The sequence below is a fragment of the Pelophylax lessonae genome (assembly GCF_965119305.1).
Source record: "Pelophylax lessonae genome assembly, chromosome: 1".
NCBI lineage: Eukaryota > Metazoa > Chordata > Amphibia > Anura > Ranidae > Pelophylax > Pelophylax lessonae.
In genome coordinates this window covers 432,395,632-432,413,553 of record NC_138768.1, presented here as the reverse complement: position 1 = coordinate 432,413,553, position 17,922 = coordinate 432,395,632, and the positions used below count along the sequence as shown (strand labels likewise).

At 44.6% G+C, this 17,922-nt stretch overlaps 1 protein-coding gene across 3 annotated transcripts in view; it reads right to left on the bottom strand.

Moving 5' to 3' along the window:
* SUSD1 (sushi domain containing 1) overlaps window positions 1–16,456 on the bottom strand; it is a 265,066-nt gene extending 248,610 nt beyond the window's left edge. For all 3 annotated transcript variants that reach the window (XM_082259187.1, XM_082259188.1, XM_082259189.1), the window contains exon 1: window positions 16,053–16,456. In XM_082259187.1, the coding sequence (XP_082115313.1) occupies window positions 16,053–16,131 (79 nt within the window). In that variant the 5' untranslated portion in view covers window positions 16,132–16,456. The remainder of the gene's footprint in view (window positions 1–16,052) is intronic.
* Between the last annotated feature and the right edge of the window lie 1,466 nt (window positions 16,457–17,922).

Genomic DNA, 17,922 nt, shown 5'->3' with positions numbered 1-17,922 from the left:
ATCGGATAATAGATCTGGACCTAAAAAGGAGCTACCTGGCCTCGGGCGCAGCCTGTAAACCGGCTATTGCCCTTACATCTGTCTCCAATGCCATCAGGGCTTGGACAGAAAATGTTGAGACAGCGCTACGCCAAAATGTCCCTAGAGAAGACATTGTCAAGGCACTGGAGGAACTGAAAATTTCGGCCGATTTCATCGGAGAGGCCGCCATCGATACCATACGTTGTTCCGCACAATCAATGCTCCACACAGTAATGGCCAAAAGGGCCCTCTGGCTAAAACCATGGACAGCCGACCTTGCGTCCAAACAGAGTTGGTGTAAGATTCCGTTCGACGGCAAAACCCTCTTCGGAGAAAAAATGGACAAGGCCATTTCCAGGGTAACTGGAGGCAAGTCTGGTCTCCTGCCACAAGACAGGAAAGTCAAGAGAACAAGAGTCTATTCGTCTAGATTCCGGCCCTCAAATTCCAGAGATTTTAGGCAAACCAGACAGAACAGGGATAACAGAAGACCCTGGAGAGGCACCCAGGCCTCTTTTTTGAACACACGCAAAACCAAGGCTTTCACCACTCCCCAGGAGGCAACGAAGCCTTTTTGACGCCAGAAGATCGCAACCCCTCCCAGTCGGAGCCAGGCTACAGGCTTTTCTCCCAATTAGGGCTTCGCGTTGTCAGGACCCCTGGGTTCTGTCAACAATCCATCAGGGTCACCGGTGGGTGTTTGCTCATCCTCCTCCTCATGCATCATTTCAGGAGTCAAGAATACCAACCTCGCCATCAAAAGCATTGGCATTATCCCAATTCCTGACAGATCTTCAGCTTCAAGGTGCAGCTATACCGGTTCCATTGGCGGAGCGTTACACCAGTTTCTATTCTCCACTCTTCTTAGTGCCAAAAAGGACGGGAGGTTGGAGGCCGGTGATAGACCTCAAGAGGCTCAACCGATATATAGAACTCGAGAGCTTCAAAATGGAATCCCTGCAAACTATCATTCAGGTCATTCAGCCAGGAGATTGGTTGATATCTCTCGATCTACAAGATGCTTACCTGCACATCCCAATCTTCCCAACTTATCAGAGATTTCTGAGGTTCGCTGTGGGCGAGATACACCTTCAGTTCAAGGCCCTGCCATTCGGGCTCTGCACGTCTCCGCGAGTGTTCACCAAGACCTTGATAACTGTCCTAGCCCCCCTCAGGGAAAGGGGGTTGAGAGTGTACCACTATCTAGACGACATTCTCCTGTTGGCAAGCAATCCAGATCACCTCAGATCCCACAGGGAAATTCTCCTTCAGACCTTACAGGAGTTCGGCTGGCTCATAAATTTTCAAAAAAGCAACTTGTCTCCGACACAACAGATGGTTTACCTGGGAGCCATGTTCAATACCCAAGTGGGGACAGTGTCCTTACCCAGCCAGAAGATGGATATTATCATACGGAGGATGTTCACTGTAATTCGGAGTACTCATCTGACGGCCTCTCAGTGTCTGAGTCTAGTCGGCACAATGTCCTCTTGTATTCCCATGGTGCCATGGTCCCACTGGCACCTGAGGTTTTTCCAAACAGGTTTTCTGTCACAATGGAGAAAACAACACCTCTCCCAGAAAATCCAAGTGACCGCCTTAATGCGCAGAAGCTTGTTTTGGTGGACGAAGAAGGAAAATCTTGCCAACCCCCGTCACCTAGGCTCATTCAACTGGACCATCCTTACGTCCGATGCGAGTGGGCACGGATGGGGCGCCCATTGCGGGGAGGTCAAGCTTCAGGGAAGATGGTACCACTCAACCAAAGGGGTGGTATCCAATGTACTGGAACTAAGAGCGGCATTTCTAGCTCTGATTTCCTTGGCACCCCTCCTCCAAGGCCACAGAGTCCTCCTGAGATTAGACAACAAGACAGCAGTGGCATACCTGCTGAGACAAGGAGGTACTCGCAGCAGGACCCTCCTCCGAGAGGTCGAACCCATCATGCTGTGGGCAGAGAGGAACCTACGAGATCTCAGGGCCGTTTACATTCCGGGCCGGCTGAACACAGTGGCAGACGCTTTATCCAGGAGGTTCGCAGACAACAACGAGTGGTCCCTACATCCACAAGTTTTTCTCCAAATCACCAACCTCTGGTACCCTCCTCAAGTGGACATGTTTGCCACTCCGGACAACTCGAAACTGCCCAGATTCTACTCTCGTCTCCCCTGCTCTCAGTCGGAAGCAGTCGATGCCCTGACATGCCCGTGGAATTTCTCGACAGCCTATGCCTTTCCTCCCCGCCCACTGATTCTGAAGTTTCTCCGGAGACTTCTCACAGAATCAGTACAAGTCCTGGCGATACTCCCTTTTTGGCCGAAGAGACCATGGTTCCCTCTAGCCATCCATCTCAGTGTGGAACCCCCCATCAGGATTCCACTTTTTCCCAACCTACTGTCCCAGCAGGGACTATTTCATCCGAACCCGCAGAGATTAGATCTGCGGGTTTGGAAACTGAAAGGCAAAGGTTTCAGGCCTTAGGGTGTACCCCTGAAGTCATCACGACACTTTTGAAAGCCAGGAAGCCCTCTACCAACGCGGTCTATTCAAAAGTGTGGAACAAATTCCTAGCGTTTGCCGCGGGGCAGGACTTCAACCCCGTCCTCCCCTCTACCTCTCAAGTCTTAGCCTTCTTACAGACAGGACTGGATTTAGGATTGGGACTAAGCTCCCTCAAAGTACAGGTAGCGGCAATCTCGGCTGCAACCAACAAGAGATGGGCCGAAGATCCTCTAGTGGTTACCTTTTTAAGAGGAGTGTTGAAAATTCGCCCTCCCGTTAGACGCTCGTTTCCACAGTGGGATCTCTCCCTGGTCCTGGAAGTTCTTTGCAACCCCCCATTTTCTCCAGTGGAACAGGCTTCTCTTTGGAATTTGTCATTACAAACTGCCTTCCTCTTGGCCATCACCTCCGGCAGACGAGTCTCCGAGCTACATGCCCTGGGAATAAGTGAGGATCACATCACCTTTTTTCGGGACAGGGTTGAACTTCGCCCTAGACAGGGGTTCATCCCCAAGGTCTCCTCCTCTTCCCATCTTCTAGAACCTTGGGCCCTTCCGGTTTTCCAAAACGCGGATGCAACTCAGCACGACCTAGACATCTCTAGAGTTCTTCGAGCCTATCTGGAAATCACAAGTTCATTCAGACAATCTGACAGTTTGTTTGTCATCCCCTTTGGGAAAAACAGGGGCAAAGAGTCCACCAAAAGGACTCTATCATCATGGATCATCAAACTCATCCAGAAAACCTATAAAGTCAAGGGGCTATCTCCACCTTCACAAGTAAGAGCTCATTCTACTAGGGCAGTCTCGGCTTCCTGGGCGGCAAGGGCCAACGTTTCCTTAGAGACGGTTTGCAGGGCCGCCTCATGGTCATCACGTCATACATTCTTCAAACATTATCGTATCGACCCAGGGTCGCTTACAACTGTAGAGTTCGGCAGAAGGACTATTCAGTCAGCCATGTCTTTGCCCAATTAAAGATTTGCATATTTAGCATTACCCACCCATTTGTCTTGCTAGTTATTTATCACTAGTATGCTGCCATGGAGGCACCAGGAAAACGGAAAATTGTTTCATACTTACCGTAATTTTCCTTTCCTGGTGCCTATCCATGGCAGCATATGCTCCCACCCTTGGTATTCTATATGACAGAGAATGATGGGACAGGGGGCTGGGCCTTTCTTTTATGCTACTCACTAGTCCTGAGGGAGGAGTAGAGGCGGGGCTCTATCACTAGTATGCTGCCATGGATAGGCACCAGGAAAGGAAAATTACGGTAAGTATGAAACAATTTTCCGTTTTATCGTCTGTTGGGGCAGCCATTTTGGGCACCCTCTGTGAATGAAGAGCCAGTTTAGACAGTAACAAATTAACCTACCAGCATGTCTTTGGTGTGTGAAAAGAAACCCAACCAAGAACAGGGAAAACATACTTCATGTAGAAAGTGTCCTGAACAAGACTCAAACTGAGGACCCCATTACTGCAAGGCTTAATTCTAATCACTAAGCCACTGTGTTGCTAGTAATTAACCTACCAGCATGTCTTTGGAGTGTAAGAAGAAACCCAACCAAGAACAGGGAAAACATACTTCATGTAGATAGTGACCTGACCAAGACTCAAACTGAGGACCCCATTATTGCAAGGCTTAATTCTAACCACTAAGCCACTGTGTTTCCCCATGTTGTAGTGGCTACTATATTAGAAAAGGGAATGTTCACTTAGCTTAGAAAACAGGATGAAGTGTTGCCTATTTCAGCTCCCTGCAGACATATAATGGTTTTACCAGCAGGCTCTGAGCTTTACTGTAAAAGTGATACAGGTGATCACTTTTACAGTATTCTTGGGTGCTACCCCCCATCTGGCTCTTCTCCTTTGTGGTCTTGGTAGCCTGGGACCACACCTGGCTTGACACATTTGGTATCGGTTTTATTCAACACTACCTCATCTTTTATGTTGTCCAAAAAAATGGGGACTAAAATGTAGTTTGTGTGCAATAAAGTTTATTTTAGTGTTAGCCCCCGTTCACATTAGGTCGCTCCGACTTCGGGGGCGACCTGTGAAGTCGCGTGCACTGCGACTTTGACGCAACTTGCACGGACTTCATAAAATGAATGTCTTAAACTGATATATTTTAAACAAGGTAACTGTTTTTAGGTCATCCAGTATGCCTTTATCAACACATTCCATATAAGATCATTTATAAATAAATCTAGCAGTTTGTTAGTGAATATGAAAATGCCCAAAGCTTTATTGTTTGTTTGCAGTAATTACAGGCCTCTTTTGCAATAAAGTTTTTCCTTCATAAAATGAATGTCAATGCAAGTCGCCTCCAGGTCGCCCCGAAGTAGTACAGGACCCTTTTTCTAAGTCGGAGCGACTTGTGTCGCTCCTATTAGAACCGGTCCTGTACTACTCAATGGACCCGACGGTGCGCAACTTGCCAGGCTGACCAAGTCGCCTGGCAAGTTGTAATAGTGTGAACCGGCTCTTACTTTTCCCCAAAAATAGATTTACAAATACCGTGCCGCATAAAAAAATAACTACCGTATTTTTATTCTACAGGGCCTCTACATTCAGAAAATATATATTCTACTGGGGGTTTTAGGTAAAGAGTATAAAAAAAAAAAGAGTAAAAAAAAATTCAAATTTTAACATCAAAATAGAAAAATAGCTTAAGAAGGGAAGTAGTGATCCCAATCATGTGCAAAGAAAAAAAGAAAAAACACAATTGGGGTTGATTTCCCAAAACTGGGAAGTGCAAAATCTGGTGCAGTTCCTCATAGAAACCAATCAGCTTCCAGGATCGGCTACCAAGCACAGCTGCACCAGGTTTTGCGCTCTCCAGTTTTAGTAAACCAACCCCAATTTTTTGCATTTACATGATTGAACAATCAGTGTGAACACAGCTTATCCTCGTTTACAAAGATAAGTTACTGTTTCTTTTGTTAAGTGAAAATACTCAGCCCTTTTGGAAGAAGTCAAAACTTCTGATCTGTCATCTTTATTTTCAGATTCATCATCCCCTAGCCAGATTATATATGTAAGAGGGTAACAGCATTTGCTAGAACTTGTATTATAACAATAACAGCTTTCTATGATGTGTGATTTTCCAGCTGCTTTGAAACTAAAGTCCCAGCATGCCATGCCAGTAAGATGCTGCTGAGGTAGCAGTATATGCTGGGACTTGTAGTTCCACAAAAAGCAGCTCATCCAGTGTCTATCCGGCTGCTGTCAAGTGACAAGACTCAGCATGTTATGAGAGCAAGATTATATATGAATAGCAGTGGGTTCCGTGACGTGTTGGGTCTTGAAGTTCCCTATTAGATAAATCAGCTCTAAGCATATACATAGTTAGCAAGCGAAACTGCAAGCATGCCACATTAAAGTAGAAGATTTATTATAGCTTGCTTGTCAACTGTCTACAGTACATCCACTTAAAGACACATACTGATTTACTGAAGGGAAATGAACAAGAAAAGAGATAAATCACTATAATATTCTTGAATTTTAGGAATGCATAAACGCACAGTTGTGTACGCATGCTCAAACTTAAAGCTTTGTAGCAAATTATACACTGCATGTTCAATCATACAGTGAGGTCTCACCTTGCAATGTGCATTGAGTCTTCAAATAATGTTAATATTGTAACAGACAAAAAACACATTGCTCTGAATAAGGGAATCATCAGGTAAATGGAAACATCCATCAGGTGCACAGGTTGCGGTGATCTCTCCAAACACCATGGAATACAATGTCAAGTAAAAGGACAGCCGGCAACTCTGTAAATCTTCCAATTCTTTATTGTCACATCTCAGTGAGCAAAATAGACAAGGTGGCTAAGGCTCCTTTCACACGGGTCGTGCGCCCGACAGCCTGTTTTGCTCAGTGGGGATCGATCCGCCGATCCCTGCTGAGCAGGCGGATGACAGCTTCGCTCTGTGTGCAGAGATCGGATGAGAATGGACCGCCTGTCCATTTTTATCTGATCTTATTCGATCCTCCAGACGGATGGAAAATAGGGTTTCCATCCGTCCGGATTTTACGGACAGGATCAGATAAAGCGGTTGTCAGTGGAGATGTCACCACTGACATCCGCCGCTCCATAGGGCTGCCTGGAGCATCTGATCAGGTCCACCTGAAAAACTGACAGGCGGACTGGGCCGGAAAGCCCATGTGAGAGGTGCTAAGCGTTTTGGCGATGCTGTGCTGTGACCAAGGCTCATCGCCGAAACGCATTAATCACCTTGTCTATTTTACTCACTGAGGTTTGACAATAAAAAATTGGAAGATTAACAGAGTTGCCACCTGTCCTTTTGCTTGGCAATGTTTATATTGTGCCTTCTTTTCTTAAGGAACACATAATCCAACATCCTACCTTAAGCTCAATTTCTCACTAAAGAAAGAAATACACATGTACTAAGCAAAGCAGCACATTAAAGAAACTTGTATCTTTGGAGCAAAAAAGTATTTCTTGCCAGCATCCAAACATATGTTGGCCAAGTAGTGAAAGAAAATCAAGCCCACTGACTGCTAAGCTCACAAATTCAGTAAAAATATAATTAATAGTAACCATATTGGTGTCTATACAAAACATTGAAATAATAAGTCATAATTAGAAAGTATTTCAGAATTCTAAGATCTCAGGGATACACATCTATCAGAAAACATGCATCTGGACTGTGAAGTAACAGAAGAAGCAGCACATATCTCAGTCACTCTGCTTTCTCCCCCTATCAGCATGTTTCTGATTGATAACTGATTGCCTCCTTTTACTGTGTCTTCTTACATTTCAGCTCTGCTGTATAGGGATTGCAAGAGGCTGATGCCAGGCCAATTTCAGATACTTTCCATTTTTCCATTTAATGATGTATAAATGATTGCAGGGCTACATTAATGTGTGCATTTATTTTTTGTCTCTGCTTTAAAAGTGTGTTTCTTTTTTCCAAGGCAGCTTATAAAATTGTTCTCATAAATCTGGAGGCTATAATTCAAAATAATTTTCCCCGTGTAATGTCCACAGTGAGTAATGACTATAATAAATTCTGAATTAAAGGCCGACTGCCTGAAGATTCATTTTATGCAAATGAATTAAAAATGTTTGTGAGTTTATATGGAAATGAAGATATATAACAATAAATGAAAGGCAGTATTTTATTTGCTGCATTCTCTTTCATTGGGTGTGGTATTACTTCTATTGTGTAGTAGCAAATATATGCATTTTGTATTATGTATAATGGCTTATGAATGAGATAAAATATAAACCTAATGAACATACACAATTGTGTACCTATAACGGATAAGCATGAACGGTATATTAAGATCATTGTACATGCCAAAGTAAGAATGCAGAAAACATTGCACTACTTTAGTACATACATGTGCACAAAGGAACATCCGCCAAATGTCACAGGGTGACACCACTTGTATAACAATATTGAAGATTCAAATAAATAAAACTTTAAAAGTCCTTGTTTGGTTAACTTGATCACCGGCTTTTTCACCTAAGAGATCATGCAATGCTTGCATGTGTGGCTTGGATTTTAGATGAGTTGGCACATTATGATGCAGTGTGTAAATGTACTGTCAGTGTCAGAATCCTGGAGTAATTAGATCAGGGGGGCAATCCCTGCTTGAATGGTTGAGCCTAAAGTGGGGTATACACTAGTAGAAAATCTGCCGAAAATTCCCATCCGAGGTAAAATCGTACGATTTTTGGCTAGTGTGTACACAACTTTCAGCAGATGCCGACATTTTCAACGAAAAAAAAGGAGGGACAAACACCAAAATTTTTATCGTCCGTCCCCAGACGACCAGTTTTCGTTTAATGTGTATGCAGTACGTCCGTGAAAAATCGGATACGAGAGACCGCGCATGATTTGAAGTTGCTGACGACCCGAAAGTCTAGGAACAAACGTCCCAAAAAAAAATTATCATTGATCGGACAAGAAATCTTGTGAACATTTATGCACTGTCAACTAAAAACGGTTATGACCGCTGAGCATGAGAGAGAAAAATCGGAGGATATTTTGTCCGATTTTCGTCAAGTGTGTACGAGCCATTAATCATACTTTGCTCAATCTAAGGCTGGGTTCACACAGGTCGGGCTGCGGTTTGTAGTGAGGTGTCCTGTGCGTTTGTGTTTAACGGTTCAGGTGTGATTCAGGTGCAAATTATTCCTTGAATTTGCACTTGAACCGGACCCAAAAACGCACAGGACCCTTTTCAAATTCGCAGCGCAGCCGCATGTGTGAACCGGCTCCATTGAAAGCCGGTCACACACACGTTATGCAAATTGATTGCGGTGTAAAATGCATCCAATTCGGATATATGTGAACCCAGCCTGGAGCTGGTGGTACTCTAGTAAAATGTTGTTAGAACTTTTTCATTTTAAGAACGTTCATTCGATTTTCTCATTATTAGCGAGATCAAATCGACATCCGTTTTCAACCGCAGTGACCAAATTATTCAAGGGGGCAGGATGGAGTTTTTTTTTGGAATGAACACATTTCTAACTGCATGATTTTCATTTAAGAAATTAGGTTTGCTTCAAATTCGAATGTTGAAAGCTAATTCAATTTTGAAGTACTTTTGAACGAAATTTGTCAAGTCATCGAATGTACTGAGAATTTTCGTACAAATGTTCACACAATTATTTACATGAATGTTTGTTCACAAATCTACTAGTGTATGGTTAACTTTAACTAGAAAACCTTGATTCTCATGTAAGTCAATCCTTTAAAAGAGATGGTTTAGGAGTAAAAGAGACTTTAGCTACAAGGTATGCTCTTGGCTCTATTCTTCTCCAGAAAGCAAACTAGACCTCAGGAGTATACTGAATACCTATCACCAGACCTATAAAATGAAAAGTTTTTATTAAATCACTTTAATCCTCATCATATATTAGTTAACGCAGGTGTAACTGACATGTACATAAGACTGGCCAAACAGTAGTACTAATTGTTCTGAACATTTTCATTTTTGGAAATTTCATTCAATGTTCTAATGGTTGTTGGGGTCAAATTGATGATTGTTTTCAACTGTAGTGACACGGAAATATAGAAAAGCAGAATGGAATTTTTTTTCTTCAAATGAACAAAGACTCTAAGGCAGGCCATACATTAAGAATTTTTTTTTCCTGCATCCACGGGTTGCAGGAAAGAAAATTTCTCAATTCCCCCATCAACACATTCAGTGTTGATGGGGAAATCCCTCCCGCGGAGCCATTGTATTCTGACAGTGAGACGGTTTCCCAGCCGTCAGAATACAATGATCACTGCCGACTGCCATAGCCACTGGCAGTGGTCGAACGCAAAAAAAAACCAACGCGCTGGTTGTACTGAAGTCGATCAATGGATTGTCTTCAATACAGCCAACCTGACCATAAATTAATTGAATTTCAGCCGGGTCTTGCTGAACCCGCCAAGATTTGATCCACCATCGGTGGCCAGCTTAACTGTGAATGTGGTTTATGTTTGGGAAAAATTCTTCATATTGTAATGTAATTGTAAGGTTCTATGCACAAAAGCAACCTATTTAACATGTCTGGGATTTTATTCAAGCAGCAGGTTTGGATACATTTTAAGTATTAGTTGACTCAATGATGGCAAGATGGAATTCTCCGATAATCAATTTTTCAGAATTTCTGTATGAACGTTCAAATGAAGTTCCACTGTTGTATGACCAGCTTTACAACACACTGAACACAGTATTTAAAGAGGAGCTCCAGTCATTTTTGTGTTTATAAAAAGTCAGCAGCTACAAAAACTGTAGCTGCTGACTTTTAATATGCAGATACTCACCTGTCCCAGGATCAAGCAATGTGCTCATCCAAGCCATTCTTTCCATTGGTCTTCTGTCCCCGGTGCTGGCATCTCAATTTTGGGCACCCGGCTGTGACAGCTTATGACTTAACAGCTGGGTACCCACTGCACATGTGTGAGATGCGCTGCCATTGTGAATGGTCCCGCAGTCTTCTTGGACCCATGACATTGCTCGGCAATCCAAGCAGAAGTGGGAGCGGATACCTGTCAAAACCAGGTAACAGCTCCCTCCATCAAAAAAAGTTCCATATGGGAAAGAGGAGGAGGGAATGGCCTTTAAGAGGATCTCCCCCTTTTTGGTGGAGCTCCGCTTAACAACACAGTTTAGAGGGTAATGATATGCAGTAATCAACGTTGACTAATTGGACATCAGTTTTCAGCATCTTAGATTGGGCAAGCAACTGGAAGCTGATTTCTGATTTGCTACTGTGGGTTATTGCCACTGCCTTTTGTACTATAGTATCACATAAAAGGCAACGTAAAGAATAGTGATGAAGAAGTAAGCCAGAATAATCCAGAAGAGTCCCTGCCTTCAAAGAGTTTACAATTTAAGGTCCCTAACTCACATTCATACATATACAGTACATACTAGGGCCAGTTTAGAAAGAAGCCAATTAACCTACCAGCATGTCTTAAGAGTGCAGAAGGACACCGGAAGCACAGGGAGAACCCATGCAAACACAGAGAAAACATGAACTCCATGCAGGTAGTGTCGTGGCTGGGAATCAATGCCCTACCATTGCCAGGCTGAAGTGATAAACACTAAGCTACTATGCTACCCCTTTAGATAAATAATATGTTAATTGGAATTTTTTCCATAAATTGAACATTTTGCACCACATTTCAAGTAATATTTTACTTAAAATATTCAGTAGATGCATATTTCTGTGATACATATACACTCTATTACCAAAAATATTGGGACCTGCCTTTACACGCACATGAACTTTAATGGCATCCCAGTCTTAGTCTGTAGGGTTCAATATTGAGTTGGCCCACCCTTTGCAGCTATAACAGCTTCAACTCTTCTGGTAAGGCTGTCCACAAGGTTTAGGAGTGTGTCTATGGGAACGTTTGACCATTCTTCCAGAAGCTCATTTGTGAGGTTAGGCACTGATGTGGACAAGAAGGCCTGGCTCGCAGTCTTCGCTCTAATTCATACCAAAGGTGTTCTATCAGGTTAAGGTCAGTACTCAAAGTACTCACAAGCCAGTCAAGTTCCTCCACCCCAAACTTGCTCATCTATGTCTTTATGGACCTTGCTTTGTGCACTGGTCCAAATAATTTGGTGGAGGGGGGATTTATGGTGTGGGGTTGTCTTTTAGAGGTTGGGCTTGGCCCCTTAGTTCCAGTAAAGTGAACTCTTAAGGTGTCAGCATACCAAGATATTTTAAAAAATTTCACGCTCCCAACTTTGTGGGAACAGTTTGGGGATGGCCCCTTCCTGTTCCAACATGACTGCGCACCAGTGCACAAACAAGGTTCACAAAGACATGGATGAGTGAGGTTGGGGTGGAGGAAATGGACTGACCTGCACAGAGTCCCGACCTCAAACCGATAGAATATCTTTGGGATGAATTAGAGCCAGGTCTTCTCGTCCACATCAGTGCCTGACCTCACAAATGCACTTCTGAAAGAATGGTCAAACATTCCCATAGACACACTCCTAAATCTTGACAGCCTTCCCAGAAGAGTTGAAGCTGTTATAGCTGCAAAGGATGGGCCAACTCAATCATAGGCATGCGCAGCCTATTGCATTAGGGTGTGCACCCCAAAGCTCAAACACGCATGCGTGTATATATTATATATACATATACATACACACACTTGTCAAAAGCATTGGGACGCTGCCTTTACACACACATGAACATTAATGGCATCCCAGTCTTAGTCCGTAGGGTTCAATATTGAGTTGACCCACCCTTTGCAGCTATAACAGCTTCAACTCTTCTGGGAAGGCTGTCCACAAGGTTTAGGAGTGTGTCTATGGGAATGTTTGACCATTCTTCCAGAAGCAAATTAGTGACGTCAGGCACAGATGTTGGACGAGAAGGTCTGGCTCGCAGTCTTTGCTCTAATTCATCCCTAAGGTTTTCTATCGGGTTGAGGTCAGGACTCTGTGCAGGCCAGTTAAGTTCCTCCATCTCAAACTCGCTCATCCATGTCTTTATGGACCTTGCACTGGTCCACATCATTTGGTTGAGGGGGGATTATAGTGTGGGGTGTTTTTCAGGGGTTGGGCTTGGCCCCTTAGACTCTTAGGGCGTCAGCTCCTAAGACATTTTGGACAATTTCATGCTCCCAAATTTGTGGGAAGACCCCTCCCTGTTCCAACATGACTGCGCACCAGTGCACAAAGCAAGGTCCATAAAGACATGGACTTAGCATGGTTGGTGGAAAATTAACTTCAAGTGCAATCATTTACATTATAATAGTAACTAAAACATATAAAATTAAGTGTAACAATCTAAAAAATAAAAATTATAAAGTGCTCTACTGGTGTGAACCTTCCAACTAAAAAGTTTTTGCACTTAAGTTAAATTGTATGGCAAATATCTGTAGAGGGGTTCCACCATCACTGCTAAGTTTTGAAAAAGATGTATGCCTTATTTTCCTTTTGATGTGTATTACAGGTGAAATTACATGTGAGGCACTGATATGGACTGATAGGCAGCACTAATAGGCACTTGCTCTCCGCACTGACTGGCACTGATGAGGCTGCACTGATTGGCAGCACTGATGGGTACTGATAGGTGGCACTGATAGGCAGCACTTCTGGGCACTAATAGGCATCACTGATGGCTATTGATAGGCGGCTTTGGTGGGCACTGATTGGTGGCACTGATAGGAAGCACTGATAGGCACTGTTAGATGTCACTGATGGGCACTGATGAGGCGGCACTGGTGGGCACTGATAGGTGGCACTGATGAGGCGGCACTGCTGGGCAGTGATAGGTGGCACTGATAAGCACTGATGAGGCGGCACTGCTGGGCACTGATAGGCACTATTAGGTGACACTGATGGGCACTGATGAGGTGGCACTGGTGGGCACTGATAGGTGGCACTGATGAGGCGGCACTGCTGGGCACTGATAGGTGGCACTGATAGGCACTGATGAGGCGGCACTGCTGGGCACTGATAGGCACTATTAGGTGACACTGATGGGCACTGATGAGGCGGCACTGGTGGGCACTGATAGGTGGCACTGATGAGGCGGCACTGCTGGGCACTGATAGGTGGCACTGATAGGCACTGATGAGGCAGCACTGCTGGGCACTGATAGGCACTATTAGGTGACACTGATGGGCACTGATGAGGTGGCACTGGTGGGCACTGATAGGTGGCACTGATGAGGCGGCACTGCTGGGCACTGATAGGTGGCACTGATAGGCACTGATGAGGCGGCACTGCTGGGCACTGATAGGCACTATTAGGTGACACTGATGGGCACTGATGAGGCGGCACTGGTGGGCACTGATAGGTGGCACTGATAGGCACTGATGAGGCGGCACTGCTGGGCACTGATAGGCACTGATGAGGGGGCACTGCTGGGCACTGATAGGCACTATTAGGTGACACTGATGGGCACTGATGAGGCGGCACTACTGGGCACCACTTATGGACACTAACAGGGGAGAGGGGGAGTTTCACATTCAGCAGACAGTGAGACTTGCAAGAAGCGCTCAGTCTGCCTGCAGAAAAAATAGGGAAATGTGAATTCCTCTATATGCAGCTTCCCCATCCCCCACCTATCCAGCATACACACTTGGACAATGGGCACTTACCTTCTTCCCGCCGAGGCTCCGCCCCCTTCTTCCCGCCGAGGCTCCGCCCCCTTCTTCCCGCCGAGGCTCCGCCCCCTTCTTCCCATCGCGGCTCCGCCCCCCGCTAGCAGCACGGACTGAAGGAGCTGCCACTGCAGCTGCCTTCACGCTGCGATGCGGGATCTCATCTCAGAGCACGCCGGCTGACACCCCACAGGGCTTGTCCCCCCCATTGATACCCCACTGTGTGTGTGACACTTTCATGTATGTGCTGCTTTCAGGGAGAAAGACCAGCTCTCAAAACTCAGCGGTGGTGGGCGGGATGAGCAGCTGTCAAACACCAGCCAATGATTGGGCTGCTTAAGAAAGGGGCGGAGCCACATAAACAAATCGGCCGCCCAGACCCCATCCCATTGGCTGGTGTTTGATAGCTGTTCGGTCCCGCCCACCCCCGACATCACCCCTGAGTTTTGACAGCTGGTCTTTCCCCCTGCAAGCAGTAACATTACCTGACAGTGTCACACACACACTGAGCGGCTCTGGCAAGCCTCACTGTCTGCTGGAGCCAACAGCACAGCCGCCTCTCCACCAAGTATCTCACTACCCTCAGTGGCAGAGATGGAGATCTGGCCCAACACTAACAGACACAGGGTGATTAGGGTGTGCCCAGGCACACCCGGCACACCCCGTGCGCACGCCTATGAACTCAATATTGAACCCTACGGACTAAGATTGGGATGCCATTAAAGTTCATGTGCGTGTAAAGGCAGGTGTCCCAAAACTTTCGGTAATTTAGTGTATAACATAGTGACAATTAGGTTTATGAAGCTTTAGGCCCCTTTCATACGGTCCGCATTCTATTGCGGACAGTGCTCTGCTCAGCGGAGAGGGAGGTGTCAGAGCCCCGCTGCTCTCTATGGGGAATCGGATGAGAGCGGACCGCCTGTCCGCTCTCATCCTATCCCATCCGATCCAATCCCCAGGACGGATGGAAAATAGGGTTCCCATCCATCGGGATTTCATGGACAGGATCGGATGCGGATGGCAGCAGGTGTCAGCAGACATGTCACCGCTGACATCCGCTGCTCCATAGGGCTGAATGGGGCATCCGATCAGATCCGCCTAAAAAACTGACAGGCGGATCTGATCGGAACGCTCGTGTGAAAGAGCCCTTAGTGCCGGTTCACACTATAGCATGTGCGGCGATCGCATGTAATATCGGAGCTCACTGCTCCTTCATTACATGCGATCGGATGTGCAGTGCAAATTCAGCCATACGCTTTGCATGGCTAAATTCGCACTGCACCCGCACAGAAGTCGCACATGACCCTTTTTTTCAGCCGCATCAGGATCGGATCGCACAGTGGTTCACACTTGTGTGATCCGATCCTGTGCGAACTGTCAGATCGCACTGCGATATGCGATCAAACTGGGGGTGTCGTTAACATTTAATTGACACCCCCTGCGTATCGCATATGGCAGTGTGAACTGCCAGATGTGCGTTTGCGATGCGGGAACAGGCAAGTGATGAAAAGTGAATTCTGGTTGCTATGATTTACTATACTTTGTGCATTGTCAATGCACTCTGTGCTGCCTTACCTAACAACCGCTATCATAAGAGAAACATGGGGCTGGGGTCCTTAAAATGCTGTAATGACAATGCTGGTGTCCTGGCTGTGTCCGGGTTTAGTATTCCAGAAACAAAACCTGAAACAAATGTGCAGCACATGAGTGCCATAAAAACATCATAATTCTATATCTGTATACTTGTTCCCAATTAATGTCTCAGATAGTACTCAAACAAAGCAGCCGCATGACAGCCAAGCAACTAGCATTTTCAGAAAAGAGATTAGCAATTGCAACTGACATATTTAAAGGTTTCCTTTAAACAAGCCAGACTCTGTATCTTTGCAGTGTTAAGTTTAGGAATGTTATGGAAACTCACCGGTAAGGTCCTGGGTACAGCAGAGTAACAGAGAAGAGGTTGCTAGCAGCAGCAGCTGCCCAATTCTTAGTGGCGTCATATCATAGGCTCATTCAGCACTCCTCCCAGTTCCTAAAGTTCTTGGCTCAGACAGATGTGTCTCCGTCCTTCTTCTCTTAGCACTTCTAAAACAAGGCAAGAGCAGAAAGCCCTTTTTTATCAGAAGCAAAGCGTCATTTTCCTGTGGGCAGCCCATTCATATAGAACTGCTTGGCAGGATGGTGTACACACACACTGTGACGGCCACGGTGACTCATTGCCCAGATCTATGACTCCAGCTGCTAGCAGGCTTCTCCTCTGACAAGACACAATTTTCTGAATACTAGGAAAGTTCTAAAAATTGAATTGCCCGCCTGGCTTGTCTTTTTGTGTCTGACAAGTTTAAAAAAAAAAAAAGGCGGGCGGTGTCGTAGTGTGACCTTAAATATGGGATAAGAGATAGCAAGGATGAAAAAGAATAAGCAGTTCTTTAGTGCCTTGTTCCACTAAGCCGCTGGTATGTCAAAACACACCATGTGACAAAACAAATTTTAGCACAAAACTTTTACAGGTTATGAAATCATTTCCTTATTTCATTGTGTAGTGACTGACAGATTATAATTACATATGGGTTTACTTTAAATAATATGAAATTACAGAGATTTATAATTAACCATCAGCCAGATCATTTTCTTACCTTACATAGAAAAATGATTATTTATCTAAAACATATAATTATCATTATTATTACAACTTGAGGGTAGACAGTACAAATACAATACACTTTAATATAGTAGGAACCAGAGGGCCCTGCTCGTTGGAGCTTACAATCTAAGATATATATATATATATATATATATATATATATATATTTATTTATATATTATGATCTGAAATTGATCTGTCCTGGAAGCAAAGAATCGCTGCATGAGCAATTACAACAGTTGAAACAAACCAGCTTGGTCAAGTCTTTGATTGGATAGCGAAGTAGGACAGCTGACTAATGAAGTCATCTTTGTGCTCTCTACTCCAACCAGTAAGCTTCAAGTAGTACATTTTTACACACGCTAGCTCTCCAAGTCTAAATGGCGATATACATTGGAATTTATGAGGCTAGAAAAAAGACAGATAAAAGCAATATTACACATATATCTCTATCTATCTATCTATCTATCTATCTATCTATCTATCTATCTATCTATCTATCTATCTATCTATCTATCTATCTATCTATCTATCTATCTATCTATCTATCTATCTATCTATCTACAGTATCTCACAAAATTGAGTACACCCCTCACATTTTTGTAAATATTTTATTATATCTTTTTATGTGACAACAATGAAGAAATGACACTTTGCTACAGTGACCGACTGATATTGGTTTTTTAATGCCGATACCAATATTTTGGTCATCGGATATCGGTATCGGCCGATATCTGCCGATATTTTCAGACACTAAAATATTTTTTTTTTTTTTTTTTTTTTAGGTACTCCTTATGGAGGGATAAGGAAACCCCTCCTCGGCACTGAAAATCATTCAAAATGCCAAGTTTGGATGTTTTGAATGCTGTCAGTTTTTTTTAATTCGGCGTCGAGTACCCGGAAGTGATGTCATGACATCACTTCCGGGTTTTTTACATGGAGACCCGATCAGAGACGAATGCGGCTTTGATCGGGTCTTCTATTCGGCGGCGGCGGTGGAGGTAGGAAGCCGGTGGGACAGGAGACCCGGGCGAGCCACGGAAGGCGGCGGGAGGGGGGACGTCCCCTCCAGCTCTTTGTAATGACAGCCAAGCGGCTTCTCAGCTGCATCGGTTGTCATTACAAGTCAGCCGACCATTGGCTATGG